At 40.4% G+C, this 23,089-nt stretch overlaps 1 protein-coding gene and 1 non-coding gene across 4 annotated transcripts; both read right to left on the bottom strand.

Moving 5' to 3' along the window:
* Positions 1-3,203: 3,203 nt before the first annotated feature.
* KATNA1 (katanin catalytic subunit A1) lies at positions 3,204-21,450 on the bottom strand. 3 transcript variants are annotated; one of them, XM_059841997.1, is made up of 12 exons: positions 21,326-21,426; positions 16,925-17,102; positions 16,303-16,477; positions 15,441-15,598; positions 14,496-14,679; positions 12,513-12,634; positions 11,027-11,132; positions 10,534-10,692; positions 9,302-9,428; positions 7,651-7,785; positions 7,250-7,376; positions 3,204-3,545 (listed from the first exon to the last, which is right to left on the bottom strand). In XM_059841997.1, exons 2-12 carry the CDS (start codon positions 16,939-16,941, stop codon positions 3,347-3,349), a joined length of 1,509 nt encoding a protein of 502 aa, XP_059697980.1. In that variant the 5' UTR covers positions 16,942-17,102; positions 21,326-21,426; the 3' UTR covers positions 3,204-3,346. The 3 variants fall into 3 exon arrangements, with proteins under 3 accessions (XP_059697980.1, XP_059697981.1, XP_059697979.1); XM_059841998.1 differs by lacking the exon at positions 16,925-17,102 and having other exon boundaries at positions 21,326-21,450; XM_059841996.1 differs by lacking the exons at positions 16,925-17,102; positions 21,326-21,426 and adding an exon at positions 19,451-19,590.
* A 210-nt stretch (positions 21,451-21,660) lies between these two features.
* On the bottom strand, positions 21,661-21,731 carry TRNAG-GCC (transfer RNA glycine (anticodon GCC)). Its single transcript has one exon. It is a non-coding gene; the product is annotated as a tRNA-Gly (tRNA).
* Positions 21,732-23,089: the final 1,358 nt, after the last annotated feature.

Here is a 23,089-nt window from a genome sequence, read left to right as displayed (position 1 = left end):
GACTGTGTTCATGTTTGCATTTATAGTTAGGTAGAACAGTGGTTTGCCAAACATTTCAGACTCAGGGCACTGACTGTTTCTTAGCTTTTTGTTGTTCTTACTTACAGAAATTGTTTGTCAAAAAGTGAATAGGGAAAAACACCTTAGAACAGTAACGACCTGACAGTAGACTGATTACAGTTACCATCTGAGTGATCAGAATTACCTGTGTTCACAGCTGGAGTTGTTAGAGGGAGGGAGAAAAGCTGGGATTCCCCCCTCCTCCTGCCCTAAGGAAACATAATGTGTTTAATGAGATCCGAGTTACTAAGAGGCTGGTCTGTGACAGGAACAACTCTCATTGTCTCACTGAGCTGACAGCACTGCAGTGATAAAAGGAACATTTCTAACACTGACTTGGCCTTGTAAAAACACCAAACCAAACTTCACCACCCAGCAGTGCAGTGTGGTACACACCACACCAGCTCAAGGTAACAGGAACACTGCTCAAACATCCTTTTTTTTTTGTTCTCGTACCTTGTGGGTGGCAGAGGGATTGCCCCCCATGGCTGAACAGGAAACTGCTAGGATTAGCACAGGACTGCATAGAGAACAGCAGGTATTCAAACAGGTGTAGACAAACTTGGCTGTACATGGATATTGCCTGGCCCCTCCATTAGCACAGTTCAAGAAGTGATGTTCAAGGCTGAAGTTAGCTTCTTCTGGAAAAAAAAAATAGGATGGACAAGAAACACAATAGTTCTCCCTTAGTGCATAAACACTGTAGGAATTATACTGCAGATGGAAACTTGGCAGCTGTTTGCATGTGCTCTTTGCACCCTTCCTTATGAAACTGGAAACCAGGCACCTGCAGCAGCCACAAGGAGATTTAGCTGCTCTAAACAGCTGCCACAAATGCACGGTTAAGCCTGAAAGTGTTGATACTGCTTCAAAACTTGGCTGATTTCTGTAAAGTTACAAAGTAGCAGGAAAGAAGTATCACCATCATGTTAACGGAATTCTAAAAATAGTGCAAATCTTGAACACAGTAACTGCCAGACAGTTTCTGCTGCTTTATGGAGCTGGAGTTATCAAGTCTTAAAAAAGTTAAGTTTTTGTGTTTCTGCTTTAGCATGCACATGGTTTTCCTAAATCACAAGTCTCATGCCTTTCAGAGGAGTACTACTCTGAGCTGGCACCACTCTGAACTATTTTGTAAATTGATTAAAAAACCACCTCACCCAACTAAGACAGTAAGGACAGGGCAAGTGTCCCGCATGCCAGTCATGGTAAGTCTCATTTTTCCAGGACATGAACTGATGTGCCCTCTAGGGGAAGGTATGTGGGGGGACTGGGAACTGAAAAAAAAAAAAAAACAACAAAACCCATCTACCCAAAAAAATCCCTGGTGGGATAGTGGTAGGTTCCTAGAAACAGCAACATCATCTCCTCACAAGCACCTCTCTCACTGCAGCCCTTCCTGCCCTCAGAACTGTGTATCACCACATTGCGTGCTCCAAATCAAAATGAACCTCTGAGCTACAAATTCAGCCTCTATCAATTTTCTTTCCTGTACTATGGAAATGCTAATTTTGTTCAATCAGAGTGAATAGGGGTGGTTAAGTACTAAATTACTGCTTTTAAGTTGAGGTTTACTTTAGGAGTTCTCAAAATATATCACACTTAGTCTAAGTGGGCCCTTAATGGACTGCTGCCAAGGTCCAAAGCTTGCTTATTCTCCCTTCTGATGTGGGAGACAGATTAAATATTCTGGTTTGTTTGCAGTGAATTAGGAGAAGAAATCTGCAACAAGCCTAACAGGTACACTCTCATCCTTAAATACAAACAGAAAAATAAGTATTAAGAGTACCCACATCTTCCAAATAGTGCACATTTTTATTAACTCTGACACATAAGACTATCCGAAAATAGTAAACTTGTTTTCCATTGTGGAAATGGACATCTATAAACATACATGCCTGTGTACTCACCTCAACTTTTTCCTGTCATTTCTGGGCTCATCGTGCCAGGTCCACCCAGGGATTCAGGAGCTCTCACAAGATGTCAGTGTCTAACTTGAGCCTCTCATTGCTGACACTGCTGGAAGTCCCTTTTCAGCATGTCCAGCTGTCACTCACAACATAGCAATGAATGTCAGGCACATGAACAAGATGCTTACAATAGTGGCTTTTACACAGCTGTGTCTTTGAGATGCACTTGCCTCCTACTCAGACTGCAACTTTGCATTACCATTATGAACAGGAATTCCACAGCCAGCTAAAGCATGTATCTATCTACCAGGTGGAACAAATCCAGACCTATTTGATTCATGAAAAATAATGAAGTTTACCCATAAGCAGAGCTACAGCTGGCTGCACTGGGAGAAGCTAGCAGGAAGAAGTGTTTCCCAAACAGTAGAAGATGGATAGAAATTAAAGGTGGTTTAATTACAATTGCCACTGTTCAGCAAAATCTAAAATTATTACCTGGATGGTTACTGCAGACTCAGATAATGAGTGGCAAGTAGAAGCAGTTAAGTAATGAAAAATGAGAATTAAGATGTCAATTGTAAAATCAGGGTTATAAATTGAACACAAACACAACATGAGATGCCTTACCAGAATAACTGTGTAACCCAGGACCCAACTCACCAGTCTAATGTTTTGCTGCTTGCAGTACCAGACAGTCAAGGGAGAAACACCTATTTCAGAATTAATGCCAGAAAGCTTTTGATTTCTCAGCCTAACAAGGAAACCACACATGTGACAGCATCACTGCTGGCTGCACAGAATTAGTTTACACCAGCTGGATGTATTTTAATATTATTTAATGGCTACTGTAAATCCATGATGGTCTTAACCACTTGCTCAAACTTCACTAACTCCATTGACTGTTCCAGCACGACTGCTGTTCCACATCTCAGTCTTTGCATGGGTTCTTTAACAATAATTTAATGGTAGAATTCTCCAAGATCAGCTAGGAAAACTGTCTGTGTAACTGCATCTTGTTTGACCCATTTTCAAGTTCTCAGCATCCCTGACTCACTTTGCAGGGCTAGCTTGGGGGGTTTTATTGACACAAAAGCAATTTTTTAAGAGTAAATACTGATGAAAGGAGTTCTAGTCTTAAAGTAATTTAAAAATCTTGAAAATCAAATCAGATACCATCAGCATTTGAGAAAAGTGGGTGACTTCTGAGAAAGTTCAAAGAGAGCTAGGCAGAACTTGCATTTTAGAAAAAAATTTATTTAGACATCTGTTGCTCTTATATTACAAAAGTTAAAAAGAGCACGCAGTGCACTGACACATCACCGATCACTTCTAAAGCTGTTTTAAGACATAAGGTGGTTTCTTTGAGAGAGCACAACTCAACATGATCCAAACTCAACGATCCATTTCTCGTATTTCTCAATGTCCGCAGCAGAAACAGATTTAGAAACTTTCTTCAAAGCTATTTCAAAGTCTTCCATAGTTGTTGGCATGTGCATTTCATCTCGGGGAAGATTTCTGATTTCTTCTGGTGTCAAGCCTTCAATACGCCTTCTCATAGCCATCAATGATGCATCTCTAGTCGGGAGGGTAAGAAAATAAAATCATTACTCAATGCAGGATGGCGAGTTCAGTTGTTTGAAAGGCTCAACACAGCATTCCAGTAAAGCTGCTGCATTCAAAAAGATTCAATAAAGAACTGTAAACTTTTATGGGAAGATCTCCAAGTGCTTGTACAAGCCACAATACCATGTTATCCATATTTTTCAAAAATGGCATTATCCTCGCCGGATATCTGAAGAGCTACTATTCATAGGCTAGGCAAAAGAGGTAAAGACAAACTGATTGAGGTAAAGACAAGCTGATGTCACTGCATGCCTATTATGTAGCTGCTCTTTACAGTATTTTTAACAGGAACAAGGCAATAACAATTTCACTCCTCCTACATATAGAAGGGGTAGCTGGAGTGTTTTGAATGTTTCCTGGTTTGAACAGGAATCCCAATTCAAAGACGGAGGAGTCAACAGTATCTACCTCCAACCTCTACACTCAAGAGCTAAATGTTAAATAACAAAATCTGTTCTGTCTGTAGCTCCTCAAACTTCGGGCCTTAATGAGCACTAAGCACTTTTACAAGGGTGTAATTTTCTTTAGTGTTAGGTTTGACTACATTTAGATTTCCAGCAGTAAATCTGGTAGCAGCAGGTGATGAGCTAGTGAGGTGATAATTAGGTAACACTGGTAGGCTGAAGTTCCTGCTAATTCATTGTTCTAGATCTAATAACAACAAGAAAACGCTGCTAATCTGTCTAGCAGTATAAAAGATGGAAGTGAAATCTCAGTGCTATCACAACAGTATATTGTGTCATGTCAGAAGGTGAGATTCCAAAGAGAGAAAAACTTACACATTGTCTTCTGGAAGGATTTAGAAAAATGGTTTGAGTATATTCTGTTTCAATACCTCCCGCTAAAGGAAACCATAACTGTCAGACTTTAGGAATTTACTAAATGATTCACAGAATCACAGAATATTCCAAGCTGGAAGGGACCCACAAGGATCATCAAGTCCAACTCTTAAATGAATGACCTGTACAGGGATCGAACCCACAACCATGATATTATTAGCACCATGCTCTGACCAACTGAGCTCATCTCAGTGTTAATTAATAAATTAAAACCTCTTAATGCAGGAACTATAATTTCAGAACAATCAAAAGATTGCCTCCTTGAACTCCATCTCAACCAAATATCACCGTCCTTCACTGTTACAACATCATTTGCAAACCATAAGCTACTGTTACACAATGGGGTGAGGGGACATTCCATGCATCTCATTTGCTGCCAGACAACAGTTTAAAAAAACAGAAAGTCCAGCAAAAACAATCCAGCCAACCAAACAACAAGCCCATCATACCTTAACACACTGATAGAATTGAAGTGCAGCTGCCAACACTTCCCTTTGTGAAGTCATTCATGGACAGTCATTCCAAACTGAACTCCTGGTGTTTCTCAAATACACTCTTGGTGCCTCAAGAAGCACCAAAGCTCTATTCAAACCACAGGCAGCCATCCACTGCCAGACAGCAGGGACCAGTTCTGTTCTAAAGGCCTTTCAACACTGACAGTCCACCCAAAACAACGATTCAAATTAGTTCATACTCACATCTAATCTGCAATTTGGATGCATTTTGTATTTCCTGAATTTTTAAATGAAGGTTCACCTTCATTTCCCCCTGATTATTCTGACTGCTACGAACTGTAATGTAACCTATGACTGGTTTTCACTCTGGCTCAGTGAGCTTTGGACTTCACCACAAATTCTTTAAGATAGGAGGGTAATTTCAGTAAACCAGAGCTCTTGGTCCACTTCTCCTTATGTTTTGCTTGTGTCACTAGCAAGGACTGACATAGTATACAGGTTTGAACTTTAATCTGCTTATAGCCGGAGAGTCTGAACCATAAAAAAGGCACTTTTAAATCATCCACATCTTTGTTTCATTTACATTGAGACAAAATCATATCCAAGAGCTATTTCTCCTGACACCATGAACAAAGTGTAAATACACAGGCTAATGTCAGTACTTTCTTAGTGATTTCAAACCATTAACATCCAAATCTCAGTCCATCTGGATTTCTGCTTGCTGTCACCTCACTCATCACCTCAGAGACTACCACAAGTAGAAGATTCAGATGTTTCTTTGTGTTTTTTCAATCCATTTGCTTTTTTTTTTTTTGCTGTTTCATAGTATTTGTACAAAGGGGCTTTGGTTAAAAAAACAAAAGTAATTGTGCACAAATACATACACACATAAATTTCATTGAAAAACATTACAAGTATTTTCATTTCTAAAATAAATGTATTAATATTCACTATAAAATTAATTATAAGCAACAAACACCAAACAGACTGGAGGAGACAAACTGCAGCTAAAATGCACAAAGCAGCAGACCAAATAAACTCTCTTTCATATAACATGAACCTATTAGCACAAACTCCTTTCAAAGCAGAACCAAAGATCAAAAGAACACCAGAAATTCATCTCACAAACCTACAAAATGAAACAAATCTCCACAACACAGATACAGAGCAACTAACATACCAGTCGTTTACCAGACACAGTGCAAGGTTTGTTCAGGAAACTCGACTGAGGCTCCAAACTTTAAGCCCAGCCCGCAGTGGCCCTGCTGACAGAGCCTTTGGTGACAGAGCCTTTGGTGGCAGCTTTGTGTACAGGCTGCTTGCTTTCATCCCTGGGCACAGCACACTGTCCTCTCAGCTGTGCTGACACGTGTCTGCAGAGCCCCGTTAAGAATCTAGGCAAGAAACGGAGCTGCGTTTGAGGGAGAAGCCAGGAGGTGCTTTTACTCCAGCTCTCTCACCCTGCTCAAAGCCCACAGAAGCTGGGCTGGAGCAGCTAGGAGCTCAAGCCTTGCCTTGCCATGCTTCAGGGCTACCTCCAAAGCCTGAAAGCAGTGTTACACAGGTGCTCATCAGATGACAACAGCATCTCAAGCAGCTTCAGTTCTCTGTCTCGTACTGCAGGTCTCAGAGCTTGCCACTGCCACAGCTGTGCCAGTGCAAGTCTTCTGATGTAAACAGGACAGCTGGCACTTGTCTCCTAACAGATCAGGCCCTCCCATTTCCAATTTTTCAAAGAAAATACAAGGAAAGAATAAGAAGCTACTTTTAGTCAATTATTTCAGGAATCTAGGCTAGAGAATAGGCCCACAAACAACTGTATGCCAACAGTACTGAGGAGACAGGGAAATGAAGGAGGTAGCAGAAAACTTCAGTCAGTCTCATCACAAAAACCAATGTGCTGAGTACACAGCCCTTGTACTATCACACAAGACTCTACGCCTTTTCCATGTCATGAACGAAGAAAACTCCAGGTTTTTACTTTAGTTATTCCAACCTCTATCGCTGTTGCCTCTCACACATGGATTTCTGGAGAAGTCATATAGCCCAAGGAGAAGGACTGCAACTCCACAAGTTAAAGCTTACCATCCTCTGGATAATCCTCATGCACGGAATTTAGTCTATATGAAAGAAGGTGGAATTTTACCTAAATCACAGCTTATTAGATTACTAGGTTGCAACTACTCTTCAAATGGAAATTTAGGTACATATTAATGCAGTATTTCACCTTTTAGCTATACATAAAAGACAAGTTACACTCCATTTTTATCCAGTAACTTTAATCATGTAAACTGGCTACATTACAAACAGTTTTCCTAAAGTTTGCAGCAGTAGTAACACAAATGATGCAATGCCAGCTTACCTGCATACATTGGTAATGTCTGCACCTGAATAACCCTCCATTTTCTCAGCTATGTTTGCAAGGTCAACATCATCAGCCAGTTCCAGCTCCCGCAGATTTATTTTGAGGAGTTCCTCTCTACCTTTGGCTAATCACAGAAAAGAAAATTGAGTCTGTACAATTTGCTTTCTGAAGATAAACAATAAATTGAAGGAGGATATGAAGGAAGAGTGAGAAAAAGGACGCTGTACTTGCTAGAAGGGTAAATGTTCATGTTTAGATTTAAGCTGGTCCTGAATCCATAAGTGAATTTGCATACACGTATCAATTAGATTTTTAAACCAAGTGAAAAGCACTAAAGGAAGGTTGATGAAGTTTAGATTTTAGAATTTTTAACCACTCCTCTCCCCAGTTCTTCATACCTGATGGTAAAGGAATGTAAATTCTCTTTTCTAGTCTCCGTCTTAGGGCTTCATCAATATCCCAAGGAAAATTAGTAGCAGCAAGTACCATGACCATCTTAGAAGGATCATCATTTTCAGTAGCCCCCCCAACACCTGCAGTGCAGAAAAGAGGAGGTAAAATATACATGTTTTTTGAAATTTCATGTACAGAGAAAACACTTCTGAAGTATTAAAGCAGAACTGTATTCTATTGCACTTTAATGAGCCCAAGCATAATTGAATCACCAAGAGTTCGCTTTTACTTCTCTAGGACAGCCTAGTTTGAATAGCAGCAGGGGCACAGGGCACTGCTCAGACCAGGAAGTTCCTCTCTATCATGGTGGTTTTACAGCAGAGTTAAACCATTTATCAATGGTTTTACAGCAGAGTTGTTTGTACTTCTGCCACAAGAGTGGTTCAAGTTTCACGCCAACATCTGTAGCAGCCTGTGAGGAAACACAGCAACACCCAACACTATCATCACATACCAAAAACCAATATCCCCCACAGTATTCACCATCAGCCACCCAAAAGCAGCATGAGTCCCCTACAAGGTGTCTTCACTTCTGGTCAGGCCAAAGGTCTCATATGTACAGGTGGACTGTGAAAACTGCCAAAGTGAATGTTTAAATTTGGTGGATAAATCACAACTTCTTAGAGACAGACAGAACACCTCAGTTCATAAACACTATGAATCTGCTACAAGGGGAAGAAGGTAATTTTGTTAAAGTTGCTGTTCTCTGTATCTACTGGTTTTGCTTAGAACAACAGGATTGGGCTGTGGGATAGCTGCTGTACCTAGTCTGCCTGAGAGTCTGCATATAAAACACAATTTATTAATGCCTAAGTAAAAGGATTGAAATAGTTCTTACTAATAAAATCAGATTATGTACATACTTGATATGAGAACAGTATTAGAGCTCTGCTGCTTTTAAAGACAAAAATAAAAGGGTACCAACATCAGAGAAGGAGAAATAAACATGCAAATCTTCTGACTCATGGAATTCTATCACAAAGCAGTCCATAGATTAGCACTTCTCAGTAGTTCCTTTCCTTCTCTCTGCTCCCCAGAATATAAAATGGAGGCCTCTGTAGCAACTCTGCATTATTACCTACTTTTGAACTTCGTTGATTTGTGAAATTTTAGCCACATATTTGTAGTGACATCAGTGTTTTAAAATGAAAACTCCCCCAACCACTTCTATAAAACAGAAGATCTTCACTTGTTATTTATATTTTTAGGAGAAAAAGAGATCCCAAAGAAGTGAAATGTAAGGCTGCCTTTGAAGTTTAAATAAAATAGGTAACAGTTCTTTTGAAGCACTTTTTACTTAATTTTGAAGACGTGAGTGACATGTCAGGCAAAGACTGAGAGAAGCAGGGTTTTTTCTCCTGCTCTTTTGAAATCTTGTATTTTCCATTGAATCTTCCTTCTTCTGAGTCACTAATACAAGATCATAGCTCAGAGGCCAAAAGATTGTTAAATAATGTCACTTGTGGCTTTTAACCCCAATTTCAGGTAAGGCTTCTGAAAAACTGCTTCTGAAAAATGAAGTTTTTTTGAGGGGTTTTTTTTTGTGTCCCTCAAGTTTCCTCCAGCCCAGCAGTTCCCAGTGAGCAGGTTATTTACCATCCATCTGAACTAGCAGCTCTGCCTTCACACGTCGGCTGGCTTCGTGCTCCTCCGAAGTTCCCCTGCGGCTACAGATGGAGTCTATCTCATCAATAAATATGGTTGTTGGGGCATAAAATCGAGCCTGAAGAAAGAAAAAGATAGAGCAGAAGCTGAAATAGCAGTTCACTTCCATATAAGAAGTAGCAGCATATTCAGAGCTGAGTAATGATGTATTTACCCCAGGTATCAAACAATGCCCACCCTTCCCTCTTGGACCCCAGCACTCAGGCACACAGCAGCTGTGCATTCATTCAGAGCCTTTGAGTAGAAGGGCTTTTGGCAAAGTCCTGTAGTTGTTAGGGCTATAAACAGCATTTCATAAGCTATAGGCGGTTTCCCACATTAGGAGTAGCATTTTCAACTGTGAAAGTCAACACAGATTGCTTGAATAGTATTTCAGTTAAAGCCAGGATGAATGTTAAGCTGGGACATCATGACATGGAGCCTGTCCAAGAGATAGGTCAACTGCAAAATAACTGACCCTTTTGAAAACAAGAGCATTTAAAGACAAGGATCCAGGATAATAAAAGATAATGTATTAGAGCAATTGAGATGCTGTTCATTGTGTTCATTCTGCATTTTTGACCAATCACATTAAATGAGCTGGTATCCTGCCTAACAAACTATAACGTAAAAGATCTTTTACTTCTTGCCTTTTCTGACTACTGTAATTGTAACTCTGCTGTCCCCTTCAGCACTGGGCACCCTAACAAACACTGCACACACCCCTGGTAACACATGGGAAAAAAAGACAACTATTTTCTGAGTATTATTTCAACTATTATGTGCTCTGAAGCCAACTACAGTTTGGAAGGTCACTTCTTTTAACAACAAACAAAAAACCACCCACAAAAGCAACAAAGCACACCACCTAAATAGGGTTCTCACCCAGAAAACAATTAATACCACCCCTAGATTTCCATTCAAGTCTGTTCACCAGCTTATAGTGAGCTACCTCTAATGTAGCAAGCTAACCCTGAAAGTAAAAGACGACCTATTTTTCAGCTTTTATAAAACCATTAAGAATAATCTTGAAATGCAAATGGGCAAATCAGAAATGCCCCAAGCATTCCAAGCTTGGAGAGCTTGAAACCTTGCTATAAGTTTGAAACCTTGGTAAGGTTTCACTGTTCCAAAGGTGATTCTACTCCATCATCTCCTTGTTCATGTTCAGAAACTTAAATCACCATTTCGAACAGCAGACGAACAAGTTTCTCAGATTCGCCTCTGTATTTTGAGGTAAGTGTGGAAGAAGAAACATTGAAAAAAGTTGTCTTGCATTCAGTGGCTACAGCTTTTGCTAGGAGTGTCTTTCCAGTACCAGGAGGACCAACCATCAGCACACCCTATTAAAATGAAAAAGGACCACTTTTAGGACAAGAATCAAACCAGAGAATTTTACAGTTTGTTTAGTGTAATAGTAAACTACTGGATGTAAATTTTCCCTTGAAAAGTTATTCAAAGGTAAGTAATTATTGTCATTGCTTACTCACAAACACATAGCTAAAGACAGTGTGCAAGTATCTGACTGACATCTTTATTTGTTATTACTTACAATAAATTTTGTTACCAAGACGCAGGAAGAATTTATTTAAACTGTAAAACATCTGAAATTCCTTGTTCTGCCAAGATCCAATCTCAAAATCCGACTTATGATCACAGAAGCAGATTTTTTCATACCTTCCACGGTCTTCTAATCCCCTTGAAGAACTCTGGCATCCACATCGGTAAAACTACAGCCTCCTTAAGCAGCTTTTTGGCTTCTACTAAATCAGCAATGTCATCCCTGACAAGAAATAGAAAGTTGTTTGACAGATTCAGACAGCAGGCAAAAGAATCACTCCACAGCTTAAAAAACTGCACAATTAAACTTATTGTTACACATTGGTTCTCCCATAAATCTAATTCATTTTACTGAATTATTTATGTTCTAAAGGCAAAAGCCTGTAACAGCTACAATTGACATCTGCCTGGCAGACTTCAGATGGATGCAAAAGCAAAAAAAAAAACATGGACTATTTCAATAGAGCACAACTGTCAGTATTCAAAGAAAGACAAGCTGAAGAAAGCAGGTTGGTTAAACTTAGGCTAATTATGCTTTCTTGTTTTGCTGAGAGGTTGGATGTCTCTGAAACTTAAAAATCATCTTTCATTGTTACAAGAACAACTTGCTGAAGACCAGTAAATGGAGCAGAACTAAACATAATTTTTAGAATTATTTTTCAGAGTTACATAAGTATTGATTCTTAGATTCCTTATAGGCTGGTCTTATTTCCTTGAAAGTAACTTTCAGGGCATTTCTCTTATCAGCATGTGCCCAAGTAACATTTTGGTTTCAAAACATACCTATATGAAGAACTAGTTTAAAATCTGAAGTCATAATTTAAGATTCAGTATAAAAACTGAAACATATATTTAAATATTAAACTCAAATACACAAAGTATTTTGCACGCAAAGTATTTTGTGAGTTTTTTTTTTTTAAGCCTACTTTATTTGCCAAAAGAATTTTGCTCATTTAATCCTCACAAAACCACCTAAGCTTGGAAACATTTGGAACACAAAACGACCTTTATATAAGGTTTATATTAAACCTTTATATAAGGTTTAATATTTAACACGTTTATGTAAAGGTACTGGCACAGGGTTATATTTTATACTAGTGGCCACATTACATCCAGCAACATTTCAAAGGGCTCCTATATTGACATAACTTCTTTGTTAATCAGTTTTCCATCTTGATATGCCCCAGAGTAGCAAAATAGATTTTCAAATGAAGAGATACTGACAAATTAGAAACTTTTAAATCGAAAAAGAGTATATCTCAAAAATTGATCTAAGGACTCTCAGAAAATTTTGAGAAGCTTTGTATGGCCAAGTTGGACAGGACTTTAGGCAACCCGATTTAGAGAAAGATGTCCCTGCCATGGGCAGGAGACTGCTTTATCCAGCCCAAACTATTATATGAATCTATGTGTGGAAAAAAATTTTTTGAGCTCTAGAAGTATTGAACTACATAAAAAGTTTAGTTGCCTATTTAAAGGCAGTAAGGAAAACCTGTATGTATCTTTTTATATGTAAGTATCTGTTAAAATACTTAATTATTGTCATATCACGTGAGAGGAAACAGAAACAGCTCAAGAGACTAGCAGCAGTACTCAAACTTACCATCGGATGTTGGGATTCTGAGAAATTATATCTCTTTCCAAAGCTTCTACTAAATCTTTGTCATATCCAGTACTATCAAATTTCTTTGGTTCAGACTCTGAGATCTCAGCTGTGGATTTGTTCTACACATAAAGGATATAACAATGTAAATACATTACAAAGGTCATGCTACTAATGAATTTTTACCACCAGTCCACAACAGCATCATATTTTTAGAAGGTGGCAACATAAACCAGCATGAAAATTATGAAGCATCTGTATTACAGCTGCACTGCAGGATGGATCTGCGTGTTTACCCAGATTTCTGTACTGCCCTGGTTCCATTTCCTTCTCCCCAAAGCCAGCATATTCTACTGGTGCAGTTTCCTTGTTTTGGTACCTAATCAAAATTCCATACACCTATCAGAGTGTTACAGCTTCTGCCTCTTCTCCCACAGAAATGTGAAACTAAATGAGACACAGCAGGGGAAAATTATGTAAGACTGGACCACAAAGTGTCACACTGAGAGTACCTCAAATTCTCTAAGTGTCACAAATATGCCATGTATGTGGGACACAAAAAAAAAAAAAAAAAAAAAAAAAAAAATTAAGCATGACTTCCATATGTAGAATGAGCAATGGTGAGCCAACAGGGGTAAAACCAGAGCTAATTAACTGATACAGAAGCATGGACATGAACAGCAGAGAAGCAGCTCTGCAGCAGATTCAAAGCAAAGAAGCTACATAGTTGAAAGGGCTCAAACAGCAGAGACCATGCAACTGAAAGGAAATAAAATGCACTAGACATACCCTGGTTTTATACATTTAACAGCAAGCACTGGTGATGACAGAACAACTGTAAAACAGAAAAAGAGACCTATCCTGTCTCTCTGTGGGTATATTCTGATGGGGAGAGGATTATCACTCAAAGGCAATCTAATTTAGCTCCTAATAAAAGTAGTAGCTTACACAGCTAAACAATTCCACCCCTGTAGATTATACTACCGCCACAGGCCATGACACCTTAAGGCTGCTGAAGCTAACAAACTATTGCATGGATATTTTACTTATTTAGACCCTGGAAAACAATAAATCTGCTGTTTCCTGTATGGTCTCTTACCTTGGTCATCTGCTAAATTTATGGTGACCAGAGCACAAAAATTAAAGCACTCTGCCAAGAACAGATCACAGTTCAAGTATACTGGGGTTTTGTTCATTTACAACTGAAGAGAGTATGGAGCTAGCAATGTATCTCAAAAGAAAAAAAAAATGGCAAGGGTCTCATTTAAAGATTAAGTTAACCTTGATATGCTTTAGAAAAGGCAAGTCAATCTTGATTTAAATTATACTCAAAGCAATTATGCCACAAGGACGTTCCACGTGAATGAGCTCCACCAGGCTTGACTTCAGAAATTCAGTGGTATCATTTTAAACAATTGCCTTCAAGCTGCAATAAACATGTAAACATGTCACAGAATCACAGAATGGGTCAGGCTGGAAGAGACCACAGTGGGTCATTTGGTCCAACCTCCCTGCTCAAACAGCATCATGGCATAAACAAATAAATAGGATTGTGTCCAGACAGTTCCTGAGTATCTCCATTGAGACTCCACAACCTCTCTGGATAACCTGTTTCAGAGTGTGATTTCCCACACAGTAAAAAGTGCTTCCTCATGTTCAGGTGGAACTTCCTATGCATCTGTTTCAGCCTGTTGCCTCTTGCCCTTTTGCCTGGCACCACCAAGAAGAGCCTGGAAAAACCCTCTTGGCAGCCACCTTCAGATACATTTACCAGATCCCAACCTCCTAGAGCGATTGCTTGTTTTTAATTAATCCATAACCAACACTGTGCACAAAGGAAAGACACCTTACAAGGTGAGATTCAAATCAGCACACTGACATGAACAGAACAAACATTTTATAGGCATGTCGTTTTATAATACACTCAGTAGTAAGAAAGCACAACTGAGCTTCTCAACTCTACAAAGTTATTTTCAAGTTTACCTTTTCCTCTTTCCCTTTGTTTTGCTGATCCTTCTTTTCCCGGCTGCGGACTGCTTTCCCTTTATCGTTGGGGTTCCGAGAGGACGGACGGTGAGAGCCTCTGGCAGCTGCACTCACACGATTGCTGTGCCCTCTGCAATCACTGCACGGAGCAGACTGGCGCTTCCTGGGTCCTGGCGAAGGTCTAATTAGTTGTAACATACGCAAAAGCCTCAGTGTAAAGCCACTGGTGAGCATCACAAAACCAAATCAACTGGCTACAAACTGAAAAGCCATTTGGCTCAAGATAAAAATCTGTATGTCAGAAACAAGACAGGTATTTTTAGATAGTGACTAAAAATCCATTTTCCCTGAGCCACAAGCTCAGGGTCCACCTGGTTAAAACAAGTGCCTTGCTTTGTATACGGAGATCAGAAAAAATTAACCAGCAAACAATAATTTGACAATACAGTTAAAGTAATCTAACAGCTACTTTCTGTCAAAATGCACAGTTCTTTGTCTGCTTTGCACATAGTCCTGTCCCATCCTTCATGCTACCACTGGCACGTGTTAGCATCTTCCAGTGAGCCAGGTCAGATATCTACTCTCAAAAAAAGGAAAAAAAGCCAAACAAAAACCACTAGGCACACAGAACAATGTCTTTAGCATCCTGAAGCAGCTAATTAACACCAACAGAGACAAAAGTGAAATAAAAACTCCAAACCAAAAACCAAACAACTCAGGCAACAGTGTGTGGGGGGAAGAACCTTGACATTAGTTAGGACTATGTAAGATAAAACCCCCAGAACATTCACCTGACACTTCCTTCAACACAAGTGGTGTCAAGCTGCTGGTGTGAGTGTTACACACGTAAGCTCAACAACAAGAATTACACCACAACAGGCTGAAGTCCAAGCACACTTTGTCCTGATAAATATTAATTTAGGTCTCCAGGTTTTCTCTTACCTACGTTCAGCAGGTACTGGCAAAGACCAGACTTCTGCATCGTGAGCTGGTAATTCTTGTTGTGAGGCTTTCAATGGAGTATTGTCTAGTTTAAAACTCTCCAGTGTTTTCATTATATCTTTCACATGCTTAGCTTCCACACTTATCTCCTGCCAAACCTGATTTAAAAAAAAAAAAAAAAGGTAGATTAAGCACATTGGAAATAAGTTTGTAACAGTCCTCTGTTCAAGCCCATGAAATGCCTGGATGGATTCCACAGGGTTTAATGAGCTACCTAATTCTACTTCAATAAACAAGAATTATGCACATTAGATATTAAGGAGGTTTTTCTGCCTTCCTCAACACATTTAAAGAACAAACAAAGAGATTTTGGATTTAATATCAAAGAGACTTTTGACAAATTTTGCAGATTAAACAGGTATGACAGACCCTAACAGACTAAATATCAATCAAAAGTATCATCCTAATAGGCAGAATATCAATGAAAACAAAAGAGGGTCTTTGTTGAGGACAAATTATCAACTTGCTGTTAAGGACCTTAGTCCCACTAAAACATTGAGGGAAATAAGACCCTAAAGACACCGGGCTAAAAAACTTGAGCATAACATGAGCATAGCTGTCAGGGGAGACAGTGCACCTGCTCCTCAGAGCCATGTTCCACTGACTGTTCTGCCACTGTCAGACAAAGAATCACAAAGATGACTTAAACAAGTCTATATAACAAAAAAGAAGACTATATATAACAACACCAGCGTATGAGAGAATGGAGTAAGTCTTTTTATATTTTTGTTTGCAATCAGATAGGCAATTCTTGCTACTTCAATGCTTTTCCCTCAAAATGTCCCAGAAAATTGCTATTTACCTGCTGCCATTTCTGTTGCAGATAGGTATCTCTCACAGAGTACAGATACTTATTCATTTGGTCAAGAACTCCCTGGTAGTAGACCATGGCAGAGTCGTAATTTCCCAGTAAGGCATATTCACGGGCCAGCTTCACATTCTCAATGATCATAACAAGGCTCATGTTCAACATGAAGCTGAAAAACACCAGGAAACATTAAGGAAGTAAAAAACCAACTGAGGATTGAAACAATTTTTTCCAAGTATTCTCATATGCTTATTACCTCATTTGGCATATCAAAACATAGAAGCTGAGAAAACACTGCTTACAAAAAAAGGTCTAAAATGAATGTCATACACATAAAAAGATAACTGATGTTCTATTAGCAGAAATTAAGCTTTTCACTTCACTGCTTTGTTTCATCACGGAGATTCTGTCAAAAAGCCCATGCAAGATATGCAGATTTACATGCATTATTACAAGTCACAGTTGCATACTCTCCTTATCTCTTTATTCTACTGTAAGATAAATCAGTATTTTACTGTGCCTTGCCTGTCTTATGTGGTTCAAAAAAAAACACCAAACAAGCAATAAATCAAAGCCTTTCTTTCTAATGCATTATGTTTCATTAATTTTTTTTCACCTTAACATTCCGTGCATGTGAGTTTCAATAGTCTGATTTTGCCTTGTGGAAAACACTATTCTTCCATTAGCTTGATTTTAAAATCCTTCAATTTTATTTAATATTTCTTTGAAATAAACATCCACCTTCCAGCTTGCACCTTCCTATCACTTTCATTCTTACACCTACAAAGAAACCTCTGAAAAACATCAAGGCTCTTTAAGTTATCACTGAAAGGTAAGCAAAAGGCACAATTAAACTTTTAGTGTGTAACCACTCATTTTATTTAACACACTGTTCAAACCATGCTGGTTTTCCCTGTCAGTCATGCTTGTTTGCGGTTTTTTGGAGCAAACTTCATAGACTGTGACTACTTCCACTTTGCAGGCCTAACAGAATCTGCATTTTTGGATTAGAGCAGTACAGAAGTATTATCTATACAAGTACAGTGTAAGTAGAAGCAGTAGAAGTAGTCTCATTCTTTACAGTGCCACTGTCCATGGAACAGTTGTCCCACATTATTGCCAGTGTCTTACATACCCCAGCCCATTCTTCTCTAAGACACTCGTGCTGTCTCTGCTTTTCTTGTCTCTTACACACCCAGAATTTCCCCACTCTCCTCATAATTTCCTAACCAGGCACAGAAAACATTAAAATCAGCAAGAAAACACGCCTGCAAGAGAGTCATCCTGCTCTTATTTTGGTACCTGTACCCAGTGCCAGGAAGAAGCAACTGCAGATAAGCAACTCCAGCTAAGCCCTGGGATGAAGCATACTTGATACAGATCAACTATTTAAAGAATGTAAGAGGCACTAAATTCACATGCGCAATAAACAGACTTAGGACTGAATATATTTCAGGACCAGGTCGGGGTCGAGATCAGACACATTATCAGAGGTTTCAGAAGCCACCCTTTGCACACAGCTGCCAACCTATTGCTAAAATGTGAGCTCTCCATTGTAAAGAGGGGCTGCTAAGTACAAATCAAACATTTTAGGGCTTTCACTCCTTTTTCTGCTCCCTTCCCAAGAAGTTTCATACACAGAAACACAGCTCAGGCATTCCTGAGCCAACATCCTCTTCTTTATTTGCTTCCTTCCTCTTCCTTCCCCAGCTTCCATTAGAGCAAAAAGCTGCTGACAAAATTTTCAGTCCAGAGCAGCAAAACTCTGGCAGCAGCAGAGCTGAAGAGGGGCCTCTGAAAGCCCACAGCCACCCCTGCAGAGGAGACCTGTGGGGTGAGCAGGGAAGCTGCTATCACAGAAGCCACATGGTGTAGTCTCACTCCAGCCAGACACTCGCCCAGCTGGCCATGATGTCTCCAAGCTGATACAGTTAATGTGACCACCAACTACAAAGATTAACATATCCCAAGCTAATTAGGTTTTGGAGACACAGTTTGGCTTGGGAGTTTTGTTGGTTTTAACCTCAGGAGAAAGAGCCTGAAGATGTTTGTCAGCTGCTGTATGGATCATCACACAGATGTTAAAGTTTTCCCTGCTGTATTTAGGAGCGAGCTTTTCCACTCCTGCTCATCCTACCAGATACACCTGTTTGCCTGTCCTGAGAATTCAAACCGATGACTAACACCGCTGAAATCACAAGTTGAGCAAGATGCTAATAGACATTTTAAAAATCAAGTAATAGCAAGTTACTAAAACCAAACTAGACTTTTAAATACAAAGGGAAGTCATAGGTAACTTTTTTCACTGAATGCTGTAGGAGCAATCCAAGCAGAACAGCAACTTTATATATATAGAAAAAGAAAAAAAAAGTTTACATAAGAATAGTTTTCATCTGGAAATGTGAAAATAACTAGAATTAGGAAAAAATAAAAACAAAACTAAAGAGGCTAAGTCAGAAACATATGAAAGCTTGGGACCAAAAGGATAGCACTGCACATAATAAAAAAAGTCAAGGACATTTTCAGGTTAGAAAGGACAGAGAATGTAAGGACAGAAAGCAGAAACGGAAATGTAAACAGACTAAGCTAGCAACTTGTGGGAAGAAAAAAAAAGAAAAAAAGAAGGTGCTCACTTAAGCTTATAATGCTATTGGAATCTACCTGTGACATTAGTGCTATTGAAAATGCAAGATAATTTGTTTTAAAACCAGAAAACCAATTTAATTTGTTGCTTCATCTTGACTCATGAGAGCAAAAGAGCTTGAAGCGGCTTCCAAATACAAGGCTCTTGAGTACAAGAGAGGCAGAAAAAGCTGCTGGCTCTGCTTGTGTCTGGACATGCACTGCTGCAGCCACAACTTCAGGCAGCGTCAGAGCTGGTACACTGAGTCCATGGGTCTGCTGCTCTTTTAAGTGAAGACAGTAAAGCAGCTCTAAGGAGGAAAAAGAAGAGTTAGAGTACTAATCTGAGAGTAGACTGAAGTTTGTGGGAGAAGGCAACAATATACTGGGGCAGCTCGGTAGGGTGGAGGACATGGGAGAGGCATGACTACACATGAATCCAGACTTAAACCAGAACTGAAGGGATTAAAACTCTCACAAAACTAATCCTGCACTACTTAATAATCTTTAAAATATTTACAAATACTTAGCAATATCACACATGTTTACAAATACTTGGTGCTATCACGTAACAGGATGTCAAAGCAGCAGGTCTGCACTTATCAGCCACAACCTTTCCATGAATCATGACCACTGAAGTTATCGATGTTCCAACAGCCACTGAAACAGAGAACAGCTCAAAAAGTTTATAGTGAACAGGATATAAGGAAAATAACCTAAGTCTTGCAAGTTTAATTCTTCACTGTGTACAAACACACAGACTTCACAACAAGAATAATTGCTCTTCACGCCAGCTGTGGGTATATAAGGTTCCCTTAAATTAACCCACCTCCAGTTACTTGGAATTATTTGCTCCAAGGACCTAAAATATTTCTAGAGCATAGAACAGTAATGGTTGAACCTAACAAAAGTTCAAGATCCCTACAGATTGTGAGAATGAGGTTTTGGAACTTGTTTTTATATTTCATTTGAAAGATACCAGCCTAACCATTATCAAGAAAACCTTAGGGATACTTCATGTTTTCCATAATAACTCCAAGAAATCATCAGTGGAAATGACTATAAGTAATTTCTGCTCACAGTCATACATTAGAATCCAGGAACGCTGCATCAATCCCATAACACAAAGAAGTCCCCCAAACTTTAAAAAATAAAAGAAGAGATTGACTGATAGTGTGTCAATTACCGTGGTGGACCTGCTGACTGGAAGGCATGAACCATTCATGGAAAATACTTTCAAGGAGTTCTTCGCTCCAACCTTAATGTCTGGACTAAGCCAGAGCCTGAATTTTGGCAGAGCGCACATGTTTCCATTATTTCAGCCTGCTATACAGGCTCTGACATCAAAGCAACCCTGTAATATTTGCAAAGTTCTCTTGGCAAGCCAGATGAGAAAAAAACACCCCAAAGTAACAGCTTTCAGGAAACAGTTTTTACTGATGACACAATGGCCTGCATCACCTCCGAGCTCCCTTCCACCTTTAACACTCTTCTTCATAACACCCATGGCATGCAACATTTGGTATCAACAAGTGACTGTGTTGATTACTTGGGAAGGAGAGCTGCCAGACCTACTGGATACTAAACAAAATGGTTCTCATGCAGCTGCTGTATTTAACAGTAACGGTTAGCAGAAGAACAACCACCAGCAGCCACAAACATAAGCATGGCTGGCAGTTTGCAGAAAATAAAAAACATTACAAAAATCAGTCTCTAGGTAGAGATGCATGGGTGGCATATGACTTTATGTTTCCAGGCTAAGCCTTTCAGAAGGCTTTACTAAACAGACTACTTTCTCCCCACTTCATGGAGGGTGGCATTCTTTTTGACGATCAATGTTAAATTAACAAATTTCTCTGGCAGTTTTAAGAAGTCCGCGACTGAATAGATAGCTGAAATCGCTGCCTGCGATTTCAGCTCGAGAGAGAGCTTCCCTCTCTCTGGAGAGAAAGCTTGCATCATCGCAGATTACTGCATATTAACAAAAAAACCCAAACAACAAAGCAGGTGGAGGGAGAAGGGAGACTGCGGAAGCAGAGCTCCGAGCCTGGGCCAGTGCCAGCAGCCCCCGGAGCCCACCCGGGCGCGCTGCGGGGCCGGGAGCGCCGGCCGCACACCTGAGGGCAGCGGCAGCCCCCGACGGCGCTGCCCCGTGCGGCTCCGAGCACGTGTGAGCCACAGCCCCGACACAACGAGCTCCGTGGTCACGGCTGTCGCGACAGCAACCCCCGTGGCCCCTCGCCCTCCGGCCGCGGGGCAGAGCAGCCGAAGCCCGCCCGTGCCCGGGAACCCTCGGGGTGGCCCCGCCACGCGGGGCGCGGCTGTCGCTCCCCGTCCCGGGCCCGCCTGTCCCTGCGGCCCGGCCGGACCCCGCGGGCCCCTCCCGCTGACTTACTCCTCTCCGGAGCTCGCACCCGCGAAGGCGGCGGCAGCTCACGGCGGCACCAGCCACGACCGCTCCACTTCTTCCGCCCCCTTCCTCCCGCAGCGGCGCTGGCCCCGCCCCGGCCCTGCCCGCCGCCTCCTCCCGCCGCCGCCGCCGGCAATTTTTGAAGGCAAATCCGGCTGCGTCACTTCCAGCCTGGTGGGACGGGAGAGGAGGTCCGCGCAGCCGAACCGACATGGGGTTGGTGTCTGTTTGAGCGTCATTACAAAAAGCGAAGAGGTGGTTTGGTTTTAAATGATAACAACGGAAAAAGAAAATTTTAAAAGCGGCGGGAAAACAATATTTGCATTGGCCGGGAATCGAACCCGGGCCTCCCGCGTGGCAGGCGAGAATTCTACCACTGAACCACCAATGCTTATTTAAAGAATAAGTTTTACTTTCATAAGTCGAAGGTGACAAATGCAAATTTCCCTGCTTCACTGAACCCGCCTGAGATCCTGCCCCGATGGTCGAGAGTGTTCTTTTGCTATTTCCGTAACTCGCAAATGTGAATTTTGCCGAGTGAATAGCAAGCACCCACTTTTATCTACGTGTTCTTTGCTTGTGACTTCTCGGCACCTCTTCAAGCTTTCACAGATGTTCCGGGGAAGAGAGCGTATCTGAGCGTGCTGGGGAAAACCTGCTGCCGAGCGGAGTCAGACCAGGAAACTGCCCTTAAGTGTCCCTGATGTGGAGCAGTACCTCGTCACCTGTCTAAATAGACTCAGCTGCTTAGCAACAAATAGGATCTAAAGGTTGGGCACAATGCAGGAGGTTTATGATAGTCCTTCAGGTGAACTTCAAACCCCCACAGCATTATGTCATCCTTTAATTAAGTGTATCACATCCATTCTTACTCGTCTCGTTATTCTATTTCTACCCATTCTTAAACTGGCAGTTCTAGTCTACCCCTTTAACAAATGTCTATGTTTAAAACAACCATTCCCACATTACTTCAGCTATAAAGACACAGAAAGCTGCTATGAGTTGCTAAAATTTTAAGTATATCACATCATTTGGTTGATGAGAGCTGGAGGAATTTCCTTTTTCCCCCTTTATAGGTGGGCTAATGAATAAAGAATTCCACAAGTGTAGAAATCAAGTCTCTCCAATAACACATCAGTTTCTGCTTAAGTACTTTGAGAAATGCAGGGATTTTCACAAAGACAAATACAGATGAAAGCTGTGATACATTGCCCTCTTAAGGAACAGCTTCACAGTACATAATGTATGCATAATAATAAAAAATAATAATAGTAATTAATAAGATTTACTTATTTTGATGAAAGAGGCAGCAGAAGACATGGAAAGAACACCAACTTGAACTTTTGAATATCAACATGTATACTTTTAAGAACAGGTTACAAACATGAGGTGACAGCCAAGTACAATAGCATTCCTGCTCTTACACTTGTGCCGTTTTATTGTTCAACAGTAGAGCTGTTGCGGCATGAACAAGACTTGTAGAGGAGGGATGCAAAGGGGGAGAGAAAAATAAATGCAATTGGGCAACTAATGTTTATATTTCATGTCTGAATAGCCAAAATAAGGATGCAATTTTCACTTCTTATAAAGATCCAGTGTAGGGTTTATTATTCCATCAAGTGTTACACTACGGAAAGCAATTCTGAGAAAACAGGATCAGTTTTTATAATTCAGGAATGTCACTGACTACCAGTAGCCAAGAATTCAGTTAGGCTGCTCATGAGAGCTGTAATTCCTTTTCTTATTCTA

Source organism: Haemorhous mexicanus, chromosome 3 (assembly GCF_027477595.1).
Source record: "Haemorhous mexicanus isolate bHaeMex1 chromosome 3, bHaeMex1.pri, whole genome shotgun sequence".
Classification (NCBI taxonomy): Eukaryota; Metazoa; Chordata; class Aves; order Passeriformes; family Fringillidae; genus Haemorhous; species Haemorhous mexicanus.
The sequence above is the reverse complement of the archived record's forward strand: the minus strand, read 5'-3'. Positions and strand labels throughout refer to the sequence as shown.

Coding starts and splice junctions, on each gene's coding strand:
- KATNA1 (XM_059841996.1), bottom strand. CDS start 19,473: ATGTGTGATATTGCTAAGTATTT. Junction 12,635..14,495: donor ACAAAGGGAAAGAGGAAAAG/GTAAACTTGAAA, acceptor CTTTATGTGTAG/AACAAATCCACAGCTGAGAT. Junction 9,429..10,533: donor TTCGTCTGCTGTTCGAAATG/GTGATTTAAGTT, acceptor TTCTTTCTTCAG/GCTCGATTTTATGCCCCAAC.